This window comes from Acinonyx jubatus, chromosome D2 (assembly GCF_027475565.1).
Source record: "Acinonyx jubatus isolate Ajub_Pintada_27869175 chromosome D2, VMU_Ajub_asm_v1.0, whole genome shotgun sequence".
Classification (NCBI taxonomy): Eukaryota; Metazoa; Chordata; class Mammalia; order Carnivora; family Felidae; genus Acinonyx; species Acinonyx jubatus.
This window is the reverse complement of record NC_069393.1, coordinates 38,709,449-38,730,187: the sequence shown is the minus strand read 5'-3', so window position 1 is coordinate 38,730,187 and position 20,739 is coordinate 38,709,449. Positions and strand designations below refer to the sequence as shown.

At 54.9% G+C, this 20,739-nt stretch overlaps 1 protein-coding gene across 5 annotated transcripts in view; it reads right to left on the bottom strand.

The window, feature by feature from the left end:
* Positions 1-10,992: 10,992 nt before the first annotated feature.
* TSPAN14 (tetraspanin 14) overlaps positions 10,993-20,739 on the bottom strand; it is a 57,144-nt gene continuing 47,397 nt past the window's right edge. For 4 of the 5 annotated variants that reach the window (XM_027062434.2, XM_027062435.2, XM_027062433.2 and 1 more), the window contains 5 exons: positions 19,286-19,456; positions 17,261-17,386; positions 16,042-16,086; positions 13,857-13,976; positions 10,993-12,802 (listed from right to left, as the gene is read on the bottom strand). In XM_027062434.2, the coding sequence (XP_026918235.1) occupies positions 12,731-12,802; positions 13,857-13,976; positions 16,042-16,086; positions 17,261-17,386; positions 19,286-19,456 (534 nt within the window). In that variant the 3' untranslated portion in view covers positions 10,993-12,730. Of the gene's footprint in view, positions 12,803-13,856; positions 13,977-16,041; positions 16,087-17,260; positions 17,387-19,285; positions 19,457-20,739 lie in introns of those variants that run through there. The other variant, XM_053207784.1, reaches the window with a different exon arrangement.

The following is a 20,739-nucleotide window of genomic DNA, read 5'->3' as shown; positions in this document are numbered from 1 at the left end:
GCTGGGGTGAGCCGAGCGGCTGCACGTAACACAGGCCAGACTTCAGGTTCCGCAGGAGCAGAGATGACAGGGGAAGGAAAGAGGCAGACGGCCACACAACCCCAGGCTGTGGACCACCGTGTCTCAAATCATCACCAAAACGACTGAATCCTCAAAAGGCTTGCCATGAGGAGATTTTTACGGGAAAAACAAAATAGACCAAAGAACCCTTAACCTTTATCCAATTCTGTCAGGACACAGGAGGGACAAAACAGAGACTGCTAAGGGGCACAGGAGTTGGAGGCACATGGGAGCGTGGGTCCCTGGCATTAGCTGAAATCACGGGGAGGGGCTTGGGGCTTTCTCCATCATGGAATTGGGAGGATCTGAGTACCTCTGAAGGGCAAGGACACCCACGCTGACATTGGGAAACAAAAAGACAACAGTATAGACACAATCACACATTGATAATTACGGCAGCCGAGCCCAGGCTCGCAGCCGGCCAGGCCTGACCTCTGGGGCACTGCCTCTCATTTCCACGACTCATTTTCCTCTTCTGCGTATGTGGAAGTGATCAGGGCGCCACATGGGGCGTCTGTCAGCACTAAACACGTAAGGGGAGTCACGTCAGAGTCGGCCAGGCACACGGGAGGTGACCATGTGAGCTCTGTCTCCCATTCCTTAATCTGGGACCTGGCTCTTCACTAAATTGGGGAATCAAAATATTAGGTGGCTGTGGAGAGCCGTGGCAGCTAACGCTGTCCGCCCAGCGAGCTGCCCCAGACCCCTTGTGGTGTCAAGGAAAAGTCCTGAGTCCCAGACCCACGTGTGACTCGGGCCTGGGACTGATATCCCCACACTGGGAGAAATGGGCTGACTTTCCAGCACAGTTCTGACTTGGGGCCGCTAGTCTTCCTGTTTCCCCACAGCGGAGAAGGTCTGTGTGCAGCAGGAGAGCACAGGGTCAGCATGCGGGGAGAAGCAGAGATGCTGACGGAGGGAACACCCTGGCCATGTGAAGTCCCGTCCAGGCCCCCAAGGCCCCACTCCCTCTCTCTCTGTCTGGGAATGTCCCACTGTCCCTCTCTGCCCTGGGAACCAATAAACCCCTCCTTTTGCTTAACTTTGCTTGAGGTGAGGTCCCTGCAACCCATGTGTCCTGACCACCCCAGAGGCTTGGCTGCCTCTGCTTTTGTCTTGCCAAGGATGCTTCAGAGGTGGACAGGACAGGACGTCAGGAAGGGGAGGCACCCGGGGCAGAGCCTCTGCGAGGGCTCTTCCCGAAAGTCCACTTCTCACAGGAAGTCCTCCCAGACCCCAGCTCCCTCTCTGAACGCAGCCCCAGTCCGACTTCCTCTGTCTCCCTCCAGGAATCCGGTGACGCAGCAGAGAAAGTGGCAGTTTCCAGAGGAGGCCGAGTCCCTCATGCCCGCACACAGCTCGTGGAGCCGGACACTCTGAGTCCTCAGGGTGGAGAAGGTATCGAGCCAGCTGCTACCTCTGCACCTGCCATCTGACAGACGGATGACCTACACTCGCCTGCACCCCTGCCCCCTAAATCTCTCCTAAAGCCCCAGTCCTGCTAATTAGGAAACACTCCGCTCCATCCAAATTCCCCTGGAACGAGGCCACTCGGCACAAAAATAACAGATCGGTTAAGTCACGGCCCGGGACTGGCTCTTATTAACTCAAAGGGCAAGAGACAACTCTGGAGCCCCAGATGGCAAACAGACTTACACTTCGGGCAGCTGCCCACAAAGCCCTCCCAAGGTCCCCTGGTGCCTGCTAAAGACCACACAGTCTGTCAGTACTGCCTGGGGCACCTCTCAGCTGCAGACACAGCCACATCCAAATCACAGGCCCAGCCACACCAGGCCCCGAGACCGCCCTGACCCGTGAAGAGAAGCAGTGTGTGCTTGCCTCGCAAGCAGCTTAGAACTCCCGGCGAGGCTCTCCCCAGGGAACCCTGAGCCCCCACCCCACCCACCCTCAGGCCCCATGCCCTCCTCAGAGAAGGGAAGGGCTGCTAAGATTTCCTGCACGCCCACTGGACTGTGCCACGCGCTTTCCTACCCTATCTCCTTTACCTCTCCGAGCAAGATGAGGAAGCAGGAAATTGTCTTACCCCAAGGTCAGCTTTCTGGTCTAGGCCAAACAGCTTTCTGGTCTAGGTCTAGGTCTTGCCAGTGGATCCAAGACTTAAACCCATCGTGCTGAGCCCATAACGTGTTCCTCTCCTCCCGGCCCACACGCCGGGCTCTTGTCCTGAGTTGGACAGTCTCTCGAGGGCCATGCAGCTGTGCCCACACCTCCCCAGGGGTCAACCCGGAGGGCACCAAGAGCTCAGTGTGCCACGTGACCCCCCTGATCTGCTCCCAGGCCACATCTTGGGCCCTGTGGAGCCCACGCACCTGCCCAGCATGGTGAGGTGCCCACAGCCTCCAGGCCGATGAGCAGTGAGGTGGCTCAGCAGAGGCGGTGAGCTGGGCAAGGCCCTCGGTTCCTTGCAAAGGGAGATTCTGGAAGTCAGGAAATCCAGTTCTGGTCTTCATTGCCCCAGGCGGTGGGACTTGGGACACAGACCACCGGTGTCCTTCCTCTTCTTCCTGGGCATGAGGCTAGAGTTTTGCCAGCCCCTTGTTTGTTTTGCTTATAATCTTTTAATTTTTTATTTTAGAGTGTGTGTGTAAGTGTGAGTAGGGGAGAGGGGCAGAGGAAGGGAGAGAGAAAAATCCCAAGCAGGCTCTACGCTCAGCATAGAGACAGATGTAGGGACTCAATCCCACAACTCTAGGATCATGACCTGAGCAGAAATCAAGAGTCAGATGCTCAATGGACTGAGCCACCCAGGCGCCCCTTTACCAGCCCTTCGTAATTCAATGTGGCATCTGAGTTCTGGCCAATGGCATGCGAACACAGGTGGTGTGCAGGCCACTCGGGCTTCACTCCTAAGATTCCCCCTCCCTCCCTCCCTCCTCACCCTCTTCCCCCCCACCCCCCACCAGCCGACCAGAGATACTCCAAAGGATACTTATCTTTCAAAGTCACCAAAGTTCAGGAGATGCTTGCTCTCGTGGCTAGTATCTTCTGACTCTACCCTCGTGCAATGGTCCTCAAACCTGAGCATGCATTAGCATCACCCAAGGACTGGTTAAAAAGATTACTGGAGGGGCGCCTGGGTGGCTCAGTCGGTTGAGCGTCCGACTTCGGCTCGGGTCATGATCTCGCAGCTCGTGGGTTTGAGCCCCACGTCAGGCTCTGTGCTGCCAGCTCAGAGCCTGGAGCCTGCTTCCCATTGTGTCTCCCTCTCTCTCTGCCCCTCCCCTGCTTGTGTGCGTGCACTTTCTCTTTAAAAATAAACCAACATCAAAAAAAATTTTTTCTTTTTAAAGATTAGAGTGCCATTCCCGAGTTTCTGACTCCACAGGCCTGGAGTGGGACCACAGAATGTGCACTTTTGACAGGTTCCCAAGTGATACCACAGCCGTTGGTCGAGGGACCACACCTTGAGAACCCCAGCACCATTGCCTAAGCTGCGGTGGAAGTAAGATCCCCAGTTCACTGAGGACAAGGGACCGGTTCCCGGCTCCTCCATTAGCGCTGTGCTGCCCTGCTGATCCATTACGGAGCATCCGTTACAGATTCTCTTTTAATCCAGAATACCACCAGGGCCCGCCCACCCCCTGCAGCTTCCTAGAATCACTTTGAGATGCACAGGGAAGGGAGGTAAACTCACTTCAAAATGCAGTTATGCTTGAAAAGAGACTCAAATGTACACCTTACAAACGAGAGGAGTCCCAGGAATTGTGCAGAAGAAAAAAAAAGGGAGAAAGACACTGAAATCCGCCACGGTGGTTGTTCCAGGGAGTGAAGCATCGAAGATGGCCTCCTGGTCAGAGGAGGGGTTTCTTGTACGACAGCTCACCTTGGCTGGCGTTCTGTTGACTGCAGGGGAGCTGATGGCATGCTCAGAACCCAGGTGATGCCCACCCTCTTGGATTTGGCTGCTGGGTGGGTGGCGGGGCCCTCAGCTGAGATGGGGGAAAGTGGAGAACAGTTTGGGGTGTGGGTGGGACTCAGTCCTGGGGGAAGAAGACAAATTCAGTTTTGGACGTGGCTCCCGATGTGTCTGCAGGAGTGGCCGGGGAGACGGGCTAAAGCAGCTTTGCTGACGCGTAGGCTCTCAGGGCAGCAGACATGGCCTGAGGACCTGAGCCAGCCAGCCAGCCAGCCATCGCTGAGAGGGCAACCCGTGCCCCCAGGACGCCTCCCACAGTGGCTGACCTTTACTAGGGCATGTAGGAGATGCTCTAACCCCCAGAATCCATTTCTCACAGCGAGAGATTGGCTCCTTTGGATTCCCTGCCCAGGTCCTATTTTCAAAAGCGAGCTGTGCCAGAAAGACAAGAGGTGCAAGGAAATCTTTTTTGGAATGAGGAAAAAAAGATTCTGGGCATCTGTGGCGGAAATCCCTGCCTTGTTTAGAGCACAGTCGTCCAGTTATTTGATTCTAGGCTTTCATTACCTTTGAGCTGCTTTACAACTAAGTTATGAGTTAACACAAAGTACTTCTTGTCTACGGACGTGCCTAACTGTATGTAGGAGAATGAGGCCCAAGAAAAGCCAACCCCAAAATTCCTTTACTCCATATAGATCTATGTGATTTCTCTTTCGAACTGTTAATCTTACCAGCTTCCTCGTTTAAATACAATTTTTGATACGTGCATATGTAATATTATATAAGTAATGCTTTTGGGGGGGGGGATTATCTCTAGCAAAAGGCACACTAAAGACCACCGCCTCTCTCAGAGATGGGAAGACTGGTGGTGGTCCATGCAGCACAAAACCCATTCTCAGTCCCACCCGTATCACCCCTACCAGGAGGTAGGTATCCAGCCTGGGCTCGCATACCTCCAGGGACAGGGTGCAAAGTCCTTCCTAGAGGCCACTCCATCTCTTTCCATATAGGACAACAGCTGTGATTTTAGAAAGCTGGGGGGAAAAAAAAAAGGATCTAAAACTACAAGAAAACACAAGACCTGGGCCCAGTCCCCACAGACAGATGAATGGCTGCGTCCCAACAACCATCAGGGGCCGGCAGTCCTGGCCTTGCAGAGGCACAGAGAGGCTGAATCAGCTGGGCAGGGAGGGTGAGGGCTGCCGAATGTTTTTTGACGCAAAGATCTCCTGGGAGCAAGCAGAGCAGGGGCCCATGCACTTGACTTACATGCACAGCCACATCCCTTCTCCCTGGCTCCTGGTTTCCATCCTGCTGAGGCTGCCCCACCACGTGGAAGAACACCCTCACGTGTCAGAGGTGGAGGGGACACAGATGGCCTCCTGGCCTCAGGCACTCGCTCTGAGGCCTCGGCGGGCCCCAGAGTTTCCCTGGGTGTCTGTTCTTACCAGAGCAGGACCAGATGGGGTCCAGCCCATCCAAACGCGACGTCCTGCCGTGTGTGTGGCTTTATCCCCTGCAAGGACTGCTTCCGGGCCCTGTCCTGGTTCCCATCCCAAGCTCCTCGAACCCCTTTCTGCCCACGTCATCCCTCCTGGGCCCCCTGAGGGCAGGCTGCGCCGCTAGGCTGACTCTCCCGTGGGGCCCCGGTCCCTATGAGGGGGAGGGCCGCTCTGCTTCCTCTGGGGGGCTCCAGGGACTTCTGGAGTTGTGGTTTCCAGAAGAACGCACACTCCAGGCAAGAAGCAACACCCTCTCCTCCCCCACCCTGTATGCACACCTGTATGCACAGGAAGCAAACAGACCTTAACCTCCAAATGCCTGCTGAGTCTCCCTACGGCCCTCCAAGCCTAGTTGCTGACAGGACAGAGGGTCGGCAGGACGAGACAGGACAGGCAGCTCAGCCTGGGGGGTGGGGGCGGGGGTGCACTGGCCGCTACGGCAACTGCCCTTCGATAATCTTGTCAGCAGTAATTTTGGAGCCACACACTGAGTAATCCGGACCTATGTTAAAACCCTCTACCTGCCTCATCTAATCCCCAAGGCAGCCCCGTGTGGGGGTATTATTATCCTCATTTACGAAAAAAAGGGCCCAAGGAGGTTAAGTGACTTGCCCAAAGCCACATGGCCAGTGAACAGGAGGTGGCTGGGGAGTCACGGCTCTTCAGTAATTAACTGAATATTCCCGGACACCCTGTGACATGAAGGCAGTCATCTCTACTTCTCAAATGAAGAAACCAAGGCATTAAGTTTTAGTGCGGTTTTTTTGAGCCCACACTCAAACTCAGGCTCAGGCCTCTTCCTGCCACAGCACAGGTCCTAACCCAAAGGAATCCAGGTCCAGGATTTCCCCTCCTCTCACGTAATGGCTTTGGTTTTATTACCTGGCAGACAGGGGAGATGGAGGAACTCATCCCTGTCTCCACTGGGGATGCATGCCCACAGAGCCAAGACCTCCCCCTCTTCCTTCCCCACGGATCTTGGCTTTGCCCCGGGCACGTACCTGCCTCTGGGGAAGTGGCCAAGCAGCAGGCGGCACCCAGCGTGGGTACCGCCCTTCTCCAGGAGCACGAGCCACCGAGCCGCCAGGGGGCAGCAACCAGGCAGCGAGCTGTCTGGACCCGGAAGCCCTGTCCCGAGGAACCGGGGCATTCAGTGAGATGCTGCTGCCCCTCGACTCCGCAAGCGTCAGGTCATGTCCTAGAGCTTCAGCCAGGCTGGCCAGGTGCCAGGCTCGTGTCTGCCCAGACTCTGCAGCTCCCTCCCTGTGCAACCTCAGGGACAGCACTGAATCTGAGTGCTTGTCCTCACTTAACAAGGATGCCAGCCAAAAACGAACACTTCCCACACGACCAGCCATCTCCCGAGGCAAAGACGGATGCCTAGGGCTCCCTTGCCCCTCTTGCTTGGCCTCTCCGTGGAGCTTGTGCTGTTGTAAGGCCACAGGCTACTTACTGGGAGGAGTCCTTGGAGAGACATCAATCACCCCCCTTCCATCTACCCCCCTGACCCAGAGCCAGGACCATGCTGGCATGCCCCAGCCCCCAGACCCTATCATTACAATGTTAGTCCACCTCCCTGGAAAGCTCCTTTAAAAACATGTTTTTCTTGCAAACCCTTCTAGGAAGTTATTCTAACAACAAAATACCATAGAGTTTTTATAAGCCCTTGTAGTAACAAAATACCACACCAACTAAAACATCTACCCACAGAAGCGTCATGACTGTTGGCGGCCTCCTCCATGCTCACCCCCTTCCACAGGAGTCTGTCGCCCGGCCAGATGGTTTAAGTGGGAAGGACAAGTTGAGGGGGTCCCGGGGTGGGGATGGGGGGGCCTTCCCTCAATGGCTTCACCACCGTGTCCCCATGACAGTAAGGCCCGAGGGTGTCTCTGACGGGTCTTCCGTCCCTCTACCTTGGCTGATGGGGGCACCATGGAAGGCACAGGAGAGAATAAAAGAAACCAGATCCTGTCGGCGTCACTGAGCCACTTGGATCAAAACAACCCCGAAACTCACCCCACCTCTGGACTTTCCAGCTTCAGGAGCCAAAAACCTCCCCTCATTGTTTAAACCAGTTTGAACTGGGTTTTCTGTTACCTGTGACTGTAAACCTACTCCCCTGGATAGAGCAAGGTTCATTCACATGCTGGCGGTCCCCTGATGGGCAGTGCGACCGTGAAAATGCACCATGGCTGGGCATACACTTGTGGACAAAGATTTCTGAGATATATTAGGTAAATCAGTTGTGAATGCTACATAAAATTGGTTCTCATTTGTATGAGAAAAGATACTTGACCATGCATGAACATTTTCTGGAAGGGTACTTAAGAGTGGCACACACACACACACACACACACACACACACAATGACTAGTTTTAAAGTCGTGGGAGGTGATAAAAGTATAGTCCAAGGTGATCATTTATTTTGCTAGTTATTAAGCCATGCCTTTGAAGCCCCTGCGGAAATACGAGATGCAGAGCACAGGAAGAAAGCGGAATGAAGAAATAATGGTCTCAGACCTTTGTGAGTTCTGCTTTATTTTCCTCCTCCTCCAAAGCTGGGCTCTCTAAAATTGGTAACTTCACCAGGCCAGTATCCACTTACAGGTAGCCTTGACTTTTTCTAAGTTATTCCACAGTCCTTATTCTACACCGCCCATTGCGGGTTTCCCTGGGTCGCCCCGGAGACCCCAAAAGCACTCTGAGGATGAACATACCTTTCCACTGCAGCCTCAGAGGAGGAAACGCCAGGTCTCGCTGAGTTCCCAAAGAGCCAAAATGGCGCCAAAGGTATCCGGTTCTCTGGATTAGAGAGCACCCGGACGAATGAGAACTGCAGGAGGCCCAGTCAGCCCTGGAAGGCCAGGCAGCAACCTCTTGAGGAACAGACACAAGCCTGTGGAAGCATCTTTACCAAGATCCATCATTTGGGAAAGTCACCACAGTTTAGGGGCAGACAACCCTGTGGCCAGACACCAGGCGGGACCCTAGAGCTGGAAACGCCCACCCGGGAAGGTCACACAGCCATTCCACTCAGCCGGTACAGCTGAAGGCACCACACCTCCAGGTGACAGGGCCAAGCAATTGGTGTCTGGGCAGGACCTTCCTAGGACAGCAGGATGCCTTGGGTGCTGGGACCGCTGCAAAGCACCTCCCCTTTCTCCCTGCCTCTGCAGTCCGTGCTCCGGTGCTGCTGACCAGGAGCGAGCAGGTGGCCCCAGCTACCAAGACTGAGGCCTTCCCTTCTCTGCTGGCTCTGACCCAGCCTCCTCTTCTGGGAAGCTCTCCCCCCGGGCTCCCTAAGATTGCAGAGGCCTACACTCACGCATGCCCATTACCACCCCAGCAGCAGCTCCCACGTAGTATCCCTTGGAGAGAAGGCCATGTCCGATGCCTCACTGCCCGGCACAGAAAGCCCTCTGTGGGCCTGCTGGGTGGAGCAGCTCTGGCCTTACAGAGAAGGGAGCCTGCTGCCCATGGCCAGGGCCTCGGGGGCAAGATGGGGCCGAGCACCTGGAAGACCTGTACTTGCATACGGCTGAGCACCACATTCTTCCAAATCCAGGTGTGGAAGCATGAGCGAGCACTCCCCTGCCTCGTCCAAACGCCTGTTGACCTATGACAGAGCCCTGCTAGTTTGGGCAATCTTCAGGAAACTGCTCCTTTCCAGGCTTGCCCTTGGTGTGGTTTTGCTCAGCAGGAGTCGGACATTCAGCCAGACATTCAGAAGTCGGGGCTGGTAGACACCAAGCCTATTTTAATAGGTACGGGTTCTGGGGGGCAGGTTTCCAGAGTCTGAATCCAGACCTTCCAGATCCTCAAAAGGAACTCTCCTTTCTCGGAGTCTCACATGTCGGGCACAAAAATGGCTTCCTCAGAGCTGTTCTGGTGACTGAATGAGTTTTTTAACTGTTAAGTACCCGGAGCACTTCCTGTGTTCCAGGACCCATTAATGTTTCGTCATTCATGCGGGGAAACGGAGCACAGGCTTCCCACGCACCAGCACAGATGGTTTTCCTGCTCAGCTCCCAGCCCTGCCCTTTGGGTAGTGGGAACGCCCGGAGACTGGTGAGCTGGGCAGTGGCAGGCGAGGCTGGCTGGAGGTGTGACGAGAATGGGCAGGAGGGGGTCAGAGACCTGGCAAGCCTGGGCCACAGAAGCGGAGGATGTTGAGAAGGGGCTGGTCCAGAGTGCCGGGAGCCGCAGAGGCCAGTGGAGTCTGGTGCCTGGGCTCGCAGCCTTCAGTCAAGGAAGGGAGTGGTGGGGAGGGGAAGGAAAGGAAGGAAGGCGAGGGGGCCAAGGCAAGCTTTCTGAGATGAGGAAACATGTAAGAAATGGTGCGCGAGGGAGATGAGATGGGAAAAAAAATAACGCAGCGAAGTCCTGCAATGGTGTGAGCAGGAGGGGGCACAGGAAGGACAAGGAAAGACCCGGAAACCTTAAAGTGGGAGTATATGGGGGTTAAGAGGGGGAGTGCAGAGGTCACACCGGCCTCTACGCAGCGTGGCAGGGCAGGGAGTGAGTAGGCTGTGCGGGGAATGACCAGGAGGCTGCGCTGTGGCTTCGTACAAGTCGTTTCCAGTTCACTGGAGACCACCACGCATGCACCACTTCCCCTGGTTTCCTTTCTCTTCTCTCATCCAGCTACGCTGAGGCCAAGGAGATGGCTGAAATGGCCAAAGAGTTTTGTAAGCTAGTCAAAAACCAAACTGAACTTTGAAAAGTCATGGCCAGACTTCCCCCTGAACTGGGCTGTGACCTGTAGAGACTCACAAGGGGTCCAGCCGCCAGGTCGACCTGGATAGATGGGATGGCAGGCGCCATCGCTCCTGGGTGTCCACGCGCCGGCATCGAGGGTCTGGCGTCACCGTCTCCCCCAGGGCAGGATGGGTCAGAGGTACGTGGCCAGGAGGGCAATGCTGCTCACCCTTCACAGACGGGCCAGCGGGTCCAGGACAGCAGTGCCCAGATTCCGACCCAGCGTCCCCAAGTGCGTTTGCCTGGATCGTGCTGCCGGTAGGGGGCTGCACAGAGAGAGCCTAATGCTTTTTCTCCTGGCTCTACAGAGTCAAAGCTCTGCCTCTCACTGTAAGCAAGCCACAGGCCAGCTCATTCCGGTTATAACCTCCACACAAAGGATGACTGAAAGCGGCACACAGAATCTAAAAAATCACAGGGTGCCTGGGTGGCTCAGTCAGTTCAGTGTCTGACTCTTGATTTTGGCTCAGGTCGTGATCGGTTTGTAAGATCGAGCCCCACGTGGGCTCAGCGCAGAGCGTGGAACCCACTTGGGATTCTCTCTCTCTCCCTGCCCCTCCCCCACTTGTGCTCGCTCACACTCTCAAGGTACATAAACCTTAGAAAAAAATCTAAAAAAATCACTTGACGGAAGTTATTTCAGACGGTGCCAACCATAAACTGGCTTTACCGTCCACCATCCTGTCGTGCCTAGCCACACCCAATCCCCCTGGTTCCCTCAGCAGCCGAGCTTACCACAGAGGTACTTAATGCCATCATGATGTCACCCAAAACACAAACAGCCAAGACAACAGCATTAATACAAAGATATATTCCATAAAAGAGTTTGGCGGTCAAAGAAAAGCATTACACTTCCTGAAAACACAAGCATCCTTCTTCCTCTAGTCTACAGAGAAAACTGTAAAAAAAAAAAACAACAACAACAACAAAAAACTGTATCATAACATCATCAACAAACACCCACCAGGATATACCACACTAGCATGTACACTTCTGCGAGTAAGTGAAGGTAGCACTCGATCCCTGAACGATGAGGACAGAACGGGCACGAGATCCAGAGAAGCGTTAGAAAGTAGCCCAGAGACGCACAAATGCCCCAGCTGTCCCTGGCGGGGGGAACCATTCAGTACATCAGACAGACTTCATTTCCAAGAGCAAGCCCCAGGATAGCCCTGCCAGGAAGGGTAGACACGGTCACCACAGATATCCTGTTTGGGGACAGTGGGGGGAGGTCATCACAAAAGTTAGGGGAGGAAAAAAAAAAAAAACCATCCCAAGCTTCTACACAGCTGCAGGCTGGGGTCTGCGGCTCTGCGCAGGAGCCGGGCTAGATTCACTCCAGGGGGAGGCAAATGCCAGGCCGGCCAGCGGCCCTGACCACGTGGCCTCGAAAGCTGCCCTGGTCAAAGGTTCCGGGCCGGCTCTCTCAGGCTGGGGCTCCTCGGCCTCGCAGCGGGCAGGGGGGGAGGTCAGGATTCAAGTTCCGGATGACAGTTTCAGTAGCACCAAGACCAGAAGACAGTGAGGCCAAGCAGGGGAGGGGCACAGGTGCGTGTGTGCTGGGGGGGTGCACGGAGGAAGGGGGAGCGCGCATGTGCACCTGGGTCATTAGGGATGAAAAGGAGAAGCTGATGGGGTTGGGTCTTGAGACACTCAAAGGAACTGAAAGGGATGGCTTCAGTCCCAGACACCGCGTAAGGCTGCTTAGAGGGAATGCCAGAGGAAATGAAGAAATGGTGTGAGAACATTCTTATCCCTATAAATAAACTATTTACACGCTTTAAGAAAAGAAGAGCCGACTCTCAGAGGAGAACCCTGCCCATGCCCCCGTGCCATCTGGGCATAATGCTATTGAGACGAGGGGCGGTTCCTGCCCTGGAAGGGGCGGCAGAGGAGGTCCTCCGTGGCACCGGTCCACACATGGCTCAGGCTTACTTGAACGTGGCTGAGGATCCTGCAAACATCCCCGAGTCGTGCAGACACCACAGGCTCCGCTGGCACGGTCCACTTGTGTCCCTTCCCCTCCCCAATTACAGGCAGCACCCTTCTGCTGCTGGGAGAAGCCTTGTCCGTGTCTTCTGGTCCACCCCTCCCCCCCCCCCCCCCATGTCCCACTCACAGCAGATGGCTGCCCTCCGGGCCGGCACCAATAACATGAGTGGGGCGGTCAGGGTGCCCCGCAGACACAGTCGGTCTCCAGGAGAACTGAGTCAGGCCCCCTTCACAGCCACAGGGGCCTTCTGTCCCTCAGTCGCCAGCCCCGCTTAAAGACACGTTCTCCGTCTCTGGGTAGACCCCAAGTGGTGGCGGGGGGAGAGCGTCTCAGTCACAAGTTTGTGCGGGTTAGAGGGGGGCCCCTCAGTCTTCAGCACCAGCCAACAGAAGCAGAGAGGTCATGTCACGCTGATGCCGAAGACAGGGCGCCGGCTCTGGCTGGGTGCATCCACTTCCTCCCTCTGGACACGGAGGTGACAACGGGGAAGGGCTCTGGCCTCCACGGCGTGGCTCAGCTCTGCTTGCTCACCTCTGTCCCTCAGAAGTGATGGCCTGCCTTCACGGCCTCAATGTCCGAGATCAAGGTCTTCGCCAGGAAGATGCCAAATATCTGAAAGCAAAGCCGGCAGAGGCTGTCAGCGGTGGGGCCCGATGGGGGCGGGCAGGTGCAGAGGGCAAGGCGGGCCCTGCCGTGCACATCAGTCCCACGTCCACTCTGCAGACGCTCAGGACGAGGCAGAGAGACAAACAATTGGGCCTGTGGCAAAACAAGACCAGCCCACCAGTAAAAACGGAGCCCTGAGGTCTACTTTGCTATATCCCAAGGGCCTAGAAGGGGTCAACGGCAGGCACCACAGAAGCAAGACGGACAGTTCACCCTGCCTCCAACACGAACATGCACGTCACATCCCATAAGCTGGGACACACTTTGTACCCAAAGTTAAACCTAAAATAACAGAGCCACCTGACTGGATTTGATTCAAAACAATAAATCTTGACATTTCCTGTAAAGCTGGATTTCATAATAAAAACAAGGTTCTCCCTGATTTTAGCTGTGCTGATATCTGACCTTGGTGACCGGCGTAATCAGGCGGGAAGACTGTTTTTCTACCAGGAACAGACGAATGTGAACTCAGAGACCTTCAGAATGTTGCTTTTTATTTCCCCTTTAAATTCTCATTATGGTTTGGATTTGATGAGCCAGCCTTTCTGAAGTCTGACTTCTTTGCTTGTTTTGCAAGTACATTTGTTCTTTCCTCTTCTAGATGCTTCTGTGTCTAAGCTTCCCTTTGAGATCATTCAACACACACTCGCGGAATGAAGGAGGAAGGAGTGTGTGGACAGCTGGCGGCCCCGGGGCCACTTCAGTCACCCTCTTCATGACAATGTCAGAGCCAAACATTTTCTAAACAATGCACTTTCCACACAGGAGCAGCAGCCGCCCCAGAGGCCACCTGGGAGCTGCCAGCGTCTCTTCCCAAGCCCTGGGCACCCCGGGGAACTCCTGGTTTCTCTGATGCACTGAGTTCTTGGCTTTCCCCCACCCGTTCTCCCGGCAGCCACGAGCCAGCCTGCTCACTGCCTGGCCACCAAAGTCTTTCCAGGCCTAAAATCTGGCTCAAACACAAGGACAAAGGAAGCCACAAAGGGCAGGGAGAACGCACCTGTAGCAGGGAGATGGCGATAAAGACACCGGCCACGATGTAAATATTGCGTGGAAGCCAGCCCTCCAGTGCCTGGATGCACCCTTTTGTGAAGATGGACTCGTCCCACTTGCTCTTCAGCTGCAGGGAAACACCACTGACCTGAGCCCAACACACGCCGGACGTCCCCACCCCGGCTCCCCAGAGGGCTCCTGTCGCGGGCAGGGCGAAGCTCGGTGGGAGCCAAGGTGCTGCAAGGCGGGTGCCAAGGACAAACAGAACTCTCCGGGAGAAACGCACCTGCCTGCCTCGGTCTCTGCCCCCTCCTCCGGCAGTTTGCGTTTTTTACCCTGCCCAACCGAAGACTCCCTGGCGGTGGCCTGCACCCACTCCTGTCAGGGCCTCCCCAGACTGAAAGACAGACTGGTTTGGCACCCCTCCAGAGCCCACACTAGAAGGGCGGGGAGGGGCCTGAAGGCTCCGAGAAGGAAGACGCGCCTTTAAAGAGAAAACTGGAAGGATGTTTGGCATCTTCTGAGTCAGAGGAGTTGGCTAGAGAAGGAGGGGACCGTGGCTTCCCAGGGTGTGGCCCCCACCCAGGGAAGCTTGGCTCCTGGAGCCAGAGCCAGCAGGAACAGTCATAAGCAAAGGGGTGCCTTCCAATACTGACCCCTAGCGGAGGCTCAGTAGGCACACAGGATGTCTCCACAGCACACACAGCACACCCTCACCCCCACCCACCCACATACAGCCTCACCCATAGCAACGCTGATGGAAAAGTCATTCATTTCAGCGGTGGTAAGGGCTGACCTGTGGCCCCCTAAAATTCAGATATTGAAGTCCTAACCCTCAAGCCCTCAGAATGTGACTGCATTTGGAGACAGGGTGTTTAAAGAGGTAATATAATTCGTAACCCTTACCTTAACCCTAACCCTAAACTAACCATCTGGTGAGGTCTCTGAACTGCACATACCCTCACAATGTCCCTAACCCCAACCCTAACCATTATTTTGGCCTGAAACCGAACCCTAATCCTAGATCTGAGGAAAAACATAGGTAAATAGTTATGTATAAAAGACAGATACGTATATCTATACATCCATATAATTGGAATATTACTCAGCCATAAAAAAGAATGAAATCTTGCCATTTGTAACAATGTGGATGGAGCCAGAGTATTATGCTAAGCAAAATATGTCAGAGAAAGACAAATACCATATGAAAAAAAGCAGGGGGGGGTGGAATACATTGAAATGAAGTTATCAGGGTGGGCCATAATCCAATATGACTGGTGTCCTTATAAAAAGAGATTAGGACACCAAAAGACACAGAGGGAAGACCATGTGGGGACACACACAGGAGACAGCCACCTACAAGCAAAGGAGAGAGGCTTCTGACCAACCCTTTCCACACCTTGATCTTGGACTTCTAACCTCCAGAGTTCCAAGAAGACAAATCTCCATTGTTCAAGGCACCGTCTGTGGTACCTGATTATCACAACCCTGGACCCCCTGCAAGCGGCATTGAAACTGACAATGTGAGGAACAGGCCCATCCCTATGCAATGGAGGTCACTGTGGAAGGGGCTTCAGACCTCCCAACCTGGAGGGACACATCCCTAGTGTCCAAGGCCAACAGGAGGGGTGCCTATGGACTCCCCCAGATCCACCCTCCAGAACAACAGTCATCCATATCACCAAAGGCCACTGAGCAAGGTCTGGGGGGAGGTAAAGGGGAGACTCCCTTCTCTTCACATCCAAGTGCACACCCGCTGTGGCCTGAAGAAGGCTCTGGAGGACTGAGCCTTTCTCCCGCCCTGAGACCCGTCTCCCTCCTTATTATCACCACTGCCTCTACACGGCAGTTAAGCCAAGCCATGTGCTCGAACTCCTATATGACAGACACCTTTTGGGACTCCAAGGAGCCATTAACAAATGTTAGCGTTTGTTCCCAAAACTTTCATCTGATCTCTTTCCCCTCATGCAGCAGCTGCTAGATTTTGTGACCGCGGTTGCTGGGGCTTGGCATCATGCCCATCACCGTTCCCGTGAGTCCTGCCATCAGCGAAGGAGGCTCTTCAGCTGGTTCCCAGCTTAGATGGCACCTCCCCTAGATTCCTCACTCCAATTTGCACTTGTGCTAAATCAGGAAGTTGGACCATAGGGGATAAACCTGACAAACTCAAAGTTGTATGCATAGGCACTCACCTGGGTCCTGACATCATATCCGCACTGTGTGTTCACAACTTTTTGCTGTAAGAAAAGCAGAAAAACACTGGTCATTTTTGTTCTCTTGAGAAGCCAGTGGTAGAACGCTCTAGAAAAGTCACAACCAAATATCAGCAAACACCTGTACAAATTCCACCATAGCTCATGGCCTGCAATCCCGATGCCAAGTAACCTTTCATGCTAGGACAAAGGTTGCCAAACTACGTGTGAAGGGCTAGATCATTATTTCCGACCCGCCTACGTAGCAACTACTCAACAACTCTGCTCTCATAGCAGGAAAGAAGATGTTGACGATATATAGAGGAATGCGTATGGCCGTCTTTCAATAAAACTTCATTTATTATGGACACTGAAACTTCAATTTCATACAACTTTCGCCTGCCACAAAATATTATCCTGCTTTTATTGATTTTCAACCATTTGAAAATGGCTGAAACCATTCCTGGCTCACAGATCACCTGAAAACGCAGAGCAGGCCAGACCACGGGTCATGGTTTGCCAATGCCTGCGCTAAGGGGTAAGAGTTCCACTTGCTCAATATTTCACCGTCACACTGGAGACCTCAGGTGCTGGCCGTGCAACCTCAGCACACCGGAGCCTCTCCTGGGCTGGGGGCGTCGGCCATGTGGTCTCGAGGATGCCCTGCCTGCTTGGGAGCCCCGGGGCCCAGTACCAGGCACACGCACCCAGTACCAGTGCATCCAGAGCTGTGAAAGACCCAGTTCTTCTCAAGCTCAGTTCATGCAAACATTCGGTGCTCCTTCACAGGTCACCCTCAGGGGCCCCCATTTCTGGAACCCAGGGACCAGGGCCACGGACAGGGAATGGAAACAGGTGAAGAAGAAAGAAAAGGAGAGAATTCTCCACCACCCCCAGATGGTGAGTACTGCCCACCGCCCCCGTGGGCTTCCGTGCACTGGGCAAAGTTTTCTCCGGAGAACAGTGAGGAGCGTGGCCCAGGGCTCACCACGCTCGTAGCATTTTGTCTAGGCACCCTGAGTGACAGCCCCTCGAGGGAGGGACACTACTGGTTTTCTCCTGCCTCACTCAGAAGACTAGAGCCAGGTGGGCCATGCAAAAACGCTCCTGGGACTTTTACACAGAGGATTTCAGAGCAGTGGTGCATGGACAGAGCGCAGGGCACTCTCTTCAGACTGAGTCAGGAACCGCTCCACACGCCCCGGGCAGGCCGACTCACCGCAGGGTCCGGCACGCAGCAGGAGAAGGGCACCCCACACTTCTCGCGGCTGTAGCTGGCGCCGCTGCAATTGAAATAGACGTTGAGGTCCCAGTCTTCAGGGCCATAGGCACCGCAGCACTGGTTCTGTGATCACAAAAGCAGAGAGCCATCACGGGCTCTGAGCTGGGGTTGTGGCCGCCCACGGGGTAGCAGACATGAGAGGTTAAGTGCACCTCCATGTAACACAGAGAAATCAAGGCCCGCCCTGCTGACCTCCTGCATGCACCGAGATGCCCAGCACGGTGACCCAAGTAGCCCTTTATGAAGGAAACCAGGAAACCTTGGCGATGATCCCAACATGCATGACTGGCTCCCCCTCACCTCGGCACGGCACTCAGGTCCAGACCCTCCTCCCCTGGACCTTCCCCCTTACCTCCCCTCATCCCAGAGCAGAGTCCTCACTCTCCTGAGGCCATAGTCCCTCTGCCGTAGTTCTCCGGGGGGGGGGGGCCAGAGAGGGAATCCCTCCTTGTGGGCAGTGAGTGTGTCTTCCTCCCAAGGAAATTTCCAAGCTGGCCCTAGTTCCTTTGTGTGCCTCTTTACAAAAAAACAGCTGCTGGACGTCTACTCCCAAGGACAGAACTGTGACTGGGGTCGGCCCCTGACCTGGGGTCTCTGCCCTCGCCTCCCCCCCAGCCCCCATTATCTGGTGTTCTCCCAAAGACCATCCCCACTCGTCTAAAAAAAACGTAAAACCAAACATACGGAAAACAGCACGGTGAGGTCGATGGCATCCCAAACCGAGAGCAGATTCTGTTTTTACACGTGTCCTTATTGCTGACGTGGGTGTGGCGGTGATCGCAACGCACACACAACCAGGAATTCTGGTTGTCTTTATGTCTAAGATGAAATCCTATGTCCCCCACCCTCACTCTGCTGTGGTTCCAGCTGCTTTAACGATCACCGTGTATTTCACGGTGAGGAAGCTCTGTGATGTACCGAATCCCTCCGGATAATTGATTTTCAAGAATTTGCAAGGACGGCAGGGGCGACCACCTCGATGTCTTTCAGGCCAGTGCAGGGCGAGAGTGCCCCGCACACGGGACAGACACCGGCACGCCCGCGGCGATGTCACAACGTCAACACCGCACAGTGAGGGACAGACAGTAGGAAACGGCTGGGATGTGACCTTGCAGACGAACGCAGGCCACTATTACAACACAGGAAGGGCCTCTGGTCACATCAATGGGTTTTGCTGGATCCCAGGACACATGACATGGGGGTAAACAAGTCTTAGTTAACGTGAGAGTAGACTATGGTTATTTTTAATGCTTTCTTGATTATTCTCTTCTCAGAACCAGAGTGTTCCTTACGAAGTCCCTGAGGAAGCGAGGTTTTCTGGCAGAGCACAGACAGATCAAACAACAGCCCTACATAGGCCTGGCCGTGGGGAATAGGTTCTTCCCAGGGTGGGGATGGCTGTGGTCCAAGCCTCCAGGTGTGGCTGCACACAAGGGGACTGAATGCCAGATGGAGTAAAGGCCAAGGCCTGGGACAGCTTAGACACCCCCCTGGAGACATATTCCAGGGAGGTTACATTCCTCTCCATCTGGGGGAGTTTCCTCCAGGCAGCTCTGCCCTCTTAAACAGGAAGGGGAAAAGGTCCCCGGGAGGAAGGGGACAGGAATAGCCTCAGACAGTGAGTCATGGGCCGGTGGGGGGAGACGCTCCACCCCTCGGTACCCATAGCGCCTAGGGACCTGCGGCCGCCTGTGAGGCCAGGGCTGGAGAGATCTGGGCCCCTGGGGGAGGGTGGCCACTGGAGCTGCTGGACTGCCCGCCCGATGCAAATGGGGGCGAGCACCCTGCGAACACGCCTGAGCCGCCAGGCACCCATGAGCAGGCAAAGCTAAACCGACCAGAGGCAGGAGTGGCACCTCCCAGGGCCTCCCTGCACTGCCCCCCGCCCCAGCCCAGCCTGGACCGCAGGCATAGGTGGGAAGCCCGTGCTCTACTGGGGAGGCCAGCATGGGTGGTGCTTACAGCTTTCTGCAGGGAGTCAATGAGGTTCTGCAGGTCAATGTCGTCCCGGTAGGATCTGATGTTGCTCTCGAAGAACTCCCGGAACCGGTCCCGCACCCAGTCCTGGAAGAGGAAGGCCAGCACGGCCACAGCCAGCTCCAGGAAGAAGATGAGCACGATGGTGCCACAGAACTGCATGGGGACGAGGGTGGGAGAGTCATCACATTTGTAGCCTCCAGGCCACGCGCGAACCCTCGTCAGACCCAAGGCCACCGCCTGCCGCCAGGAGACCGGCGCTGGAGCCCCGGGAATCCCATGTTACGGGCTGGCAACCCCGCCCTGCCTGTACACAGAGATAACGCACCCCTACCCACATCCCTGCAGCATGGCTAAGAGTCAGGTGAGGGAAGGGAAGAGACAGCTCCAAGCCACGGTGTCACCCACTTCCTGGGAAGGAGTCTCCCTCTCCCCCGCAGGAAACCCCATCCCGGAAACGAGTGGCTAACCTCCTCCACCAGGCAAGCAGCTCCTTTAGGGCACAGCCTGAGCCCCAGACACAGTACCTGACCACTCTCCTCGCACACGCAACCATCCACGTTGCTAGAAATCTAACCCGTCACCCGCACTGTAGGGACATGGAAACTGAGGCTCACTCGGGCGTGTGGCTTGCTTGAGAGCACACTGCTCACACAGGACACCTGAGTTCCCTGGCAGGTGTCTTCACAACTCCAGAGTCGCCGGCGTTACCACTACCTACTCTGCACGCGTCAAGACTTCTCCAGAAGCACAGAGCCCCTGTCTGCAACAGCCGTGGGGCATCCTGCAAGAGTCCACCGCAGCCCCACACCCCTCCCATCAGGCAGACCTCTGGCCTGCGGCGCGCGCACACTCCCCCGGCCATGATCATCACTGGTCACACTGAGCTCATGCCACAGCGGGTGAAGGTCTCAGAGTTAAGACAGAAGGGAAACAACCGCGCACGCGCGCATGCACCCTCGCACACGCAGAAGGCCCTCCGAAACCCAGCCTCCATGCACACAGAGGGAAGATACTAAATGCAATATTTTTAATAGAAAACAAAATTAGGGGAAAAAAACCAAACCAACCGTGTTCTGCTTCTTAAATTAAGCCCAAGAAAGAGATGCTTGATCTAATCACTTCGACAAATAATATATTGCAAAACACGATTAGGTGTTTTCCCCACCAGGTGCTATTTAATTTTAACTGAATGCACTTCAACATGAATTTGTATCTAAATATAAAACCAAATTCTTAGTAACTCGCAGTGCTGCCAGGAAATGAAGGATTCTGCATCGCACATCCCAACAGATTCACACACCCTGGAGGAGGGAAATGATTTCCTAACTTTACTGGCAACACCGTCTGATCTTAGCCAAGAAGGGCGAAGGTGAGCGGCGAACAATGCCTTTAGAACTTCTGAGGGAAGTAAAAAGCAAGGGAGGGGGAGAGGAGCC